Source organism: Populus trichocarpa, chromosome 12 (assembly GCF_000002775.5).
Source record: "Populus trichocarpa isolate Nisqually-1 chromosome 12, P.trichocarpa_v4.1, whole genome shotgun sequence".
Taxonomy (NCBI): Eukaryota; Viridiplantae; Streptophyta; class Magnoliopsida; order Malpighiales; family Salicaceae; genus Populus; species Populus trichocarpa.
The window spans coordinates 9,793,917-9,802,523 of record NC_037296.2 but is presented as its reverse complement, the minus strand read 5'-3'; the positions used below and the strand labels follow the sequence as shown (position 1 = coordinate 9,802,523).

General features: G+C 32.4%; 1 protein-coding gene across 1 annotated transcript; it reads right to left on the bottom strand.

The window, feature by feature from the left end:
- Positions 1 to 3,648: 3,648 nt before the first annotated feature.
- LOC7484770 (uncharacterized) lies at positions 3,649 to 5,465 on the bottom strand. The gene is made up of 3 exons (XM_002317976.4): positions 5,203 to 5,465; positions 5,011 to 5,077; positions 3,649 to 4,874 (listed from the first exon to the last, which is right to left on the bottom strand). Exons 1-3 carry the CDS (start codon positions 5,266 to 5,268, stop codon positions 3,946 to 3,948), a joined length of 1,062 nt encoding a protein of 353 aa, XP_002318012.1. The 5' UTR covers positions 5,269 to 5,465; the 3' UTR covers positions 3,649 to 3,945.
- Positions 5,466 to 8,607: the final 3,142 nt, after the last annotated feature.

Genomic DNA, 8,607 nt, shown 5'->3' with positions numbered 1-8,607 from the left:
GTTTATGTATGTTTTTCCATGAACTTCAAAGGAAATAAAAACACTTAATATGAACTCTTCTTATAAACAAAACCATTTGACACAAATATTATCCGTTTTAGTGACCTAAATCAGTGTCAACAACATGTTTTTTTCTCTACCGTCAGAATCTGACGACCTTGCTTTCTCTCTTCTCTCAACTAAGGACTAAAAAATAACAAAAATAAACTTTTATACCAAAATTGAATTTGAAAAATATCAGTGTCAACAACATATTTATCTATCTACTGCCAGAATTTGATAACCTTACTCTCTTTCTTCTCTCAACTAAGGACTAACAAATAACAAAAATAAATTTTTGTACCAAAATCAAATTTGAAAATATTGAGGTGCAAAAATTGTATAATTTATGTTATTTTTTAAGTTCGAGAATCAAAATGCATCTTTTTCAAAACTTATGGCATGTCTCCCATGTTTGACGTCTTTTTTATTTAGGTCTCCCTCTTTTTTCAATCTCATATTTTAAAACTAAATCACTGGAAAAAAAAAATGAGAACCAAATTGAAAAAACAAAAAAATTTACACAACTCATCCATAATAATTTGTGAGAGGATGAATAATAAGATCATGCAAAGTAAAAAAACCCACGCCTTTTAGTTTTATACTTAATGGTGAGCTCTCTTCTTCATTTTTAGTTCCTTCTATATAGAGATGGCAATGGGTTGTCACGGATTGGATTTTTTTTATATTTATTCTCTATTTATTATCTATTACGTAAGAAATTTAGATATTTATAAATTATTCATCAGATTTCAAATATCCATTCTTCTATTATTTATTATTCAATAAAAAAATAAAATAGTTAATATATGTGTTTGATTTCAATATTAAGATAAGTATATATTATATTGTATTAAAAAATATCTAAATATTCTACAAATATATCTATATAATATAAATATATATTTCAAATTAGATTTAAACGAGTTTCAGGTTAAGTTTAATAATATTTATATTCTATCAATTATTCATTCATCAGGTAATATAACTATCTAAAATATACCCAGGCATTAAGATCAATATACATCGGGTTAGATTAAATTGTAATCCCTACTTCCACCAGTTGTACATCCTAAATCGCTGCTCTGTTCCTATGCAGTTAGACCAATGATTCACCAGATTCAGCATCATTCGCAAAAACATCTAGCATATCCATACTGGCTGCAACTTCTAACCTTTATCAAAATCAAATTAGAATACCCAACTCCAATCAATCTCCAACAAGTTTAACTAGTACCAAAATCGCATTCGCCACAAGGACCTTAAGAAGTCACAATGGTTGCTTGAACTCGTACTATAGAGGGTCATCTTACACTACCAAATACCACGGCCGCGGATTACTGAACATCCCATTCATAAATTGCAGGATCCAATCAAAGAGGTGTTGGGTCCAATTATCAAGCTACACCAAAAAAACCAAATCCATTTATCAAACTTCACCTCCGGGCTCCTGCAAAATTATTGCTCAGGGATGTATCCTATCTCAGATCCTCTTCCAGTATATGCTCAAGAATTGTACTAATATTCGTGATTTGAAAACAAAAAGGTACCAAGGCATTGATCAAATGAAGGACATAGTTAAGTAACAAACACGTATTAACATGCCTCGCATTAAAACAAAAAAGAAAAACATGTGAAAGCTTGCCGCCTGCATTTTCTTAGGCTGCCAGCATGCGCATTATAGGTTTCTAGACATTTATTAGGTACAGTGCACATAATTGTCACGCAAATTTGTGGATTTTGCAATGCATCATTCATGATACCGACAAACTTTGCATTTAACAAGTGAATTAGAATGCTATCTCAATGTTATCTATTCATCTTTCAGACTAAAAAAACTAAATGTGCGCATCCATACCTAAAACTCGACAAGTCACACAAGTTTCTAACCCGAGAATGGAAGCTATTCAATACCCTTAGAAATAGAAGAGTCCCATGGATTATTAACTTCAGCATTATTCCCTCTGCAGTGAAAATGAAACAGTCAAGCAATTACCATAAAATCAGGTTATATCTGTATGATAAAGTATATAATTTTAAGGAATATATGACAACCACCTTCTACCATTTAACCAAAAAAATTGTAGTTGGCATGTAGAGATGTAATCACCCCACAAGCAACGAAGCTAAAATGATTCCAACTTTGCAAATAACAAACATGCAGGCAATAGAACCAGCAATTCTTGAGATGACAGCACCCTAAGAGTATCAAGCCCAGCTTTTCCAGCCATCTGATGTTCCTAAGACCTTCTTCCCATGTAAATCACGGGGTACCAAAGAAAAATGAAGTCATCAGTACTTGCAAACGAAACTAACATTTTTATATATCTCCCTCCCTAGGTGTCTAAATCAGAACTAAGCCCGAAGGCTGTCGAGGAGATGCAAATGATTTTCTGCTGTTACCTGGCAAAGGTATGTTGGCCTTGCACAACAATCTTTCAACACAACACCGGCATATTAGAAAAACAGCACAGGGAAACCAATAAGAAAAACCAATTCAATAAAACAGCAACCACAAAAACATAGCATCGATAGCCTCCTGGGTAAAGGATCCTATCCAATTGGCTGTAAATAAAAGTGAAAAGGCGATGCAAGAAAGTCACACTGTAGAAACAAGACAGGGGAGACATATTGCACACATTTCAAAGAGAACCAATAATCAGAGGCACGTGCAGAGACAATTACAGAACATGCATATCAATAGTTAGGAGGGGGGCACTGTTTAGGAACTTACTTTCAGCGTGAGCAAGGGACAGATAAGTCAAGGCCACATATGATGTTCAGCAAGGACAGCAAAAAGGGTAACAAAGAGAAACAAGAGAAAGAACACCGTGACATGCAATTTGCTTAAGAGATATCCAACGAGCAAACTAGCTCTCATCCGTTGGCTAGCACAGGCATTCTATTACAATAAGAGCATTATGTTAAAATGAAATAGTTTCAGTAAAAACCTTCTCCTAGCATAGACAGCCCAAACAAGCAGCACTTAAAATACTCGAGATGATATAAGTGCTAGAATGTAAAACAAAGAGAAACCGAAAATACCAAACATTAGTATATTACTTTCAGTCAGGTGTATAAAGTGGAGCTTGAACATCATCACTCGACACATGCAAGACAGCAAAAAATTACAGTAAGTTACCAACATGTTCTTGATAATTAAATAAGAAACAGAAACCAGGTTTTCAAATGAGAAGCAAGGGAACTTTTCATTCCATAAGCATTCGTGCACAAACCTCAACCGTGAATCAGTCTCATTAAAGAATCAAATTTGATATAGGTGGCCCCAGAAAAGTGACTCCTAAAACATGTTTTTTAGCCTGAGAGGGGGTTCCTTCAATGTTTTCAGAACTCTGCACCTTTTTTACCCAATCGCCTAAAGACAAAAATATGTAATTCCAGCTGTGAAACTACATATAATGTAACACTTAAGTAATCACATGCAGTGCAACTATGAAAGTATCAAGACTTGCATTGCAATCAAAGCATTTAGCTAAATTAGCCCATCCATGAACTATTGGATTTTAAGGCTGTATCCTAGAAAGTAATTATCAAAGATGGAATCTAAAATAGTAACATGCACAAGCAGATAGCAAACCCAATCGAGAATTAAGGAAAAGGAAAACATGGAATATTGTATTTCATGTATTGAGTTTCTATGTCCCATATCTATTCACAAACTGAACATGGGTTTTCTACATCAGCATATGCACCACACATATAAGAACCAAGATTCAAAATAAGAAATAGCTCAATTCTCGGGTGCCAAAAGACATAATGATCTATACCCCCACATCTAAAAAGTCTAAGAAATGACAAGCTGATTCTAGAATAGAACACACAAGACATACGGAGAAAGAGATAGACCCAAAATTCGAAAGTTCATCAAAACAGAGAGTTCTCCTCCTATGACCTCATGCTACAAGAACGATCCAACCTTAAAGTCAGATTACTTCCGGGCACAATGGCCTCCACCTCCACAGAATCATTCTTATACAGTTCCCTGCAGTTCGGACAGCGGCCATCCAGCTCAAGCATTTTGTTGTAGCAGAAAAGGCAGACCTGAAACCCACATGAACATGGCAGGAAACTCGCATCTGTGAAGTCCAAATCTTCTGTACATATAGGACATGCAGATGGCACATTAACACCACTAGCACAAACCCATGCATGCATTCCCCGTCCATAATGCCTATCAGTATTCGGAAAGCTCCGCTGCTTGGACAAATTAGGAAGACTCTGTGGACGAAGTGCATCATCCGGCCTCCAAGCCCGACCATTCCCAGGAGTCACTCTTGATGGGATCCTTCTCTCCCGCGTCAAATTCTCATGATTAGAACCCAAGTTGCACGAATTACAATCCAATTGAACAACAGGTTCATGCTCCGGTGAAGACTGCAATTCCAAACATGGATTGTTATCATCATTATGGTTTTCTTGTTTATTATCATAGTCATTGGCAGCTAAAGCATCCGCCAAAGCCTCCCAATCATCCAGGCAACTATCATCCCCTTCGTCATCCTCGTCCGTTATGCTACCAGAGCAACAACCACCGCTACTTCCACTAGTACTGCTGCCACTGCTGGAAGCAGTAAAATTGGTGCTTGAATCATTGCCACCTAGGACACTGCTGCCAGTAGGACTATTTGAAGGTGAATCCATATCAAAATCACGATGGATCGACCCATTTTCATCCTCATCCTCCCCTACTCCTCTTCCTTGCTGCCTCATCTGCAAATTTTCTAACGGATTCTTCCTTCCCTCTTCATGAATATGTTGTGGCGACCCTCGTGGGCCCATTAATTCCTCCTTGCATCCCCTATTCTTCACAGTAGCTGATAAAAAAAAAGGTAAAAATCCACCGTCTAAATAAAAAAACCCCACACCACATTATTCAAAACTCCAATTTACTAAAAATATTTACAGAAAAAAAAACATATTGAATTTTTTTTTTAAAAAAAAAAACTTTACCTTGAGAGAGCCATTGCTCGCGACGAGCATCAAGCTTGCACTGTTTCAATTTGGCTGACCTATTGGCCTAAATAATCCAAAAAATCAAAGCAGAAATAGACAATAAGCTAAAAAAGAGGATGAATTTACGAGATTGATATATAAAAAAAAAGAAATCAAATTCTAGAAGAAAGAAAGGAATCGTATTAATACCCTCTTCTTCTTGCCGAAATCTTTCGGGACAGAAGGAATTGAAGCGTTGATTGAATCGGAAACCATGCTTACTTCTGCAAATATCTGTGGATTTGGAAAAACCCTAATTTGTTTCAACAGGCAGAGATGTGAATTTTTTCAAGAGAGAGAAGGGAAGATATTTGGGTTTTTTTCTTTTTTAGGTGTAGAGAGGCAAAGATAGAGAGAATGGATAACGGAAACTTCTCTGCTTCGCTCTGCCCTTAATTTTTCAGATGGCCTTCTGTTTTATTTATATAGCGACTCCGTTGCTAAAATACCCTTATTTTTCATTTTATTTGCTGATGTACCGCGTTAGGTGTAGGTGACTGTGTTTTGCATGTAATAATTGGGGTAGAAATGCGTGCGCGTCCGTACAGTCGCATTCCAAGTAAGAAAAATTTGTGGCAGCCCGAATGGAATATAAGCAAGGAAAACGATGACGTTTTTCCTTCTTTTGTTTACTTGGTAAACAAGGAAGTTTGTACTATCTAGATTTTATTTTTTACTATATCAAGAAAATAGCTTTGATTAGGTTGTTGTCCAAGGAATTGCGAAAATAATGATTGTTTTTAAAATATTTTAATTTAAAAATATATTATAATAATATTTTTTAATTTTTAATAGTAGTATATTAAAATGATTCAAAAATATTTAAAAAACTTTAATTTAAAATAAAAAAATATTTTTTAAAAAACACAATATTATAAAAAAAAAAAAACTAAAACAACAAAGTGCGACCAAACTCCGTAATTATCTTTCTAAATTTTTTCTAACTTCTTTCCAACTTGGTATCTTCATGGATTTGGAATTGAATTTAGAAAAACAATATTTAAAAAATATAAATTTTGATAACCCGGGGTGTCCGGGTCAGCTTACACGCACCACGACTAATCCTCGGACCCACTGAACACCCTGCAAGCCCAGGAGATAGGTAAGACACCGCGGGGGTGACATGCGTGCACGCTGAGACTTGAACCCAGGAGGCAGAGGCAGAGAAACCCTGTCAAGACCGCTGGGCCACAAGCCTCGGTGCTTAATATTACTATTATTATTAATGATGGTGGTAATGGTGGTTGTTATAGTGATTGTAGTGGAAATGGTAGTCAATGTGGTGGTGGTGGTGGTAGTGATATTTATGGTGGTGGTGGTGGTGGTGGTGGTAGTGATAGTTATGGTGGTGGTGGTTGTGAAAGTAGTCGTAATAGTAGCGGTAGCGGTGATAATTGTAATGATGATAGTTGTAGTAGTATCATTATTACCACTATTATTATTATTATTATTATTACTACTACTACTATTATCATCATCGTCGTCAATAATAGTATTATTTTCATTATATCATCAATAATTGTATTATTATTATTATTATATACTACTAACACCACCACTACCACTACCACAACCACCATTATTATTATTATTATTGAAAAAATAAAAACAATGAACTTAATTTGAAGGATAAAATTGAAAACTATAAAATTTTTGACAAAAGGGTCAAGGAAAACAATAAGAAATAAAAAAAAAAAGGGAACAAACAAAAATCATTATTATCATTTAAAAAACAAAAATCATAAACTTGATTTAAAGGATAAAATCAAAAGTCATAAAAAATTTGGCAAAAGGGCAAAAGAAAAAAAAAATTAAAATTAGAAGGACCAAATAAAAAAATTATATACATAAATTAAAAACCAAGGGTTAAATTGAAAAAAATAAACCTTTAACAAAAGAAAAAATGACAAAAATATAGAAATCAGAACTAAAAAGATCGAATCTAAAATAAATAAAAAATCATAAACTTGATTTGAAGGATAAAATCGAAAGTCATAAAAACTTTGACAAAAGGGCAAAGAAAAGAAATAAAAAATAAAAAGTAGAATGACCAAATCAAAAAACATTATTTACACAAATTAAAAACCAAGGGTTAAATTGAAAAAAAATTAAAACGTTAACAAAAGGGAAAATGAAAAAAAAATATAGAAATCAAAACTAAAAGGATGAAATATGAAATAACAATAACAATGAGGATTATAATGTATTTATCGGGGTAGGAGAGAGAAATCAAGGGGGAAAATTTATGGCAACCCGAATGGAATATAAGCAAGGAAAACGATGATGTTTTTCCTTCTTCTGTTTACTTGGTAGACAAGGAAGTTTGTATTATCTAGATTTTATTTTTTACTATATCATGAAAATAGCTTTGATTAGGCTATTGTCCAAGGAATTGTGCAAATAATGATTGTTTTTAAAATATTTTAATTTAAAAATATATTAGAATAATATTTTTTAATTTTTAATAGTAGTATATTAAAATGATTCAAAAATATTTAAAAAATTAATTTAAAATAAAAAAATATTTTTAAAAAAACACAATATTATGAACAAAAAAAAACTAAAACAAGAAAGTGCAACCAAACTCCGTAATTATCTTTCTAAATTTTTTCTAACTTCTTTCCAACTTCATATCTTCATGGATTTGGAATTGAATTTAGAAAAAAATATTTAAAAAATATAAATTTTATAAAATATATAATATGTTTTTCTCAATACATGTCAAATTTAAATTCTTAATAACTCTCCATTTATAAAAAATTATTGTATAACTTGATTTTATAATTTTATTAAATAAAAAGACTTATTGAAAAATAATTAGGACTCAAGTAATGTTTCAAATTGTTTCATTCATAGTTATAATTTTCTCTCATATTTTTAAACTTGATATCAATATTTAATTTTTATTTTTTACCCGTAAATGTGGACATGATACGTGGTGAGAAAATATATTAATTTTTAATAGATGGTAAAGGATAAAAAGTTTATATTGATCCATCTACTCTTGATTTTTGTTCTAGTTACTTTTATTTGTATCAATATCAGTCCTCTACTTTTAAAGATATTTTTGTTTGGTCCTATTTGACTAGAAGACATGTTACCTTTAAATCATTAGATTACATGAAATTATATCACAACACTAGTCCCAAATCCATTTTTATTCTTACACATGTTATAAAATGATAGGACGTAACCAAATAATTTAAGAATTACTTGAACTTAAAGCTTTTTTTAAAAAAATGATAACTTTTTAAGCCTCTTACTCGAGTTATTAGACCTCAAGTATCTATTTTAAAAAAATCATAAAGTTCAATCTCTGATAAATTAAATATTGAATGATAATTTTTTTATAAAATCAATTATATAAAAGAATTTTAAAAAATAACAATTCAAAGAATAAGGATCAAAACCACTATTACTAGTTTACTACTATTATTAATAAGTAATATCACCACCACCACCACCACCACCATCACCACCACTACGATGAGTATTATTATCACAGCTATCAATATTATCACTATTAATGTTACTATTATTATTAATGGTGGTGGT

Bases quoted from the DNA above. Each gene is read 5' to 3' on its own strand.
- LOC7484770 (XM_002317976.4), bottom strand. From the start codon at position 5,268: ATGGTTTCCGATTCAATCAACGCTTCAATTCCTTCTGTCCCGAAAGAT. The intron at 5,078-5,202 runs GTATTAATACGA...TGGATTATTTAG, and splicing joins ATTTCGGCAAGAAGAAGAGG to GCCAATAGGTCAGCCAAATT. The intron at 4,875-5,010 runs GTAAAGTTTTTT...TTTTTTTATCAG, and splicing joins CGAGCAATGGCTCTCTCAAG to CTACTGTGAAGAATAGGGGA.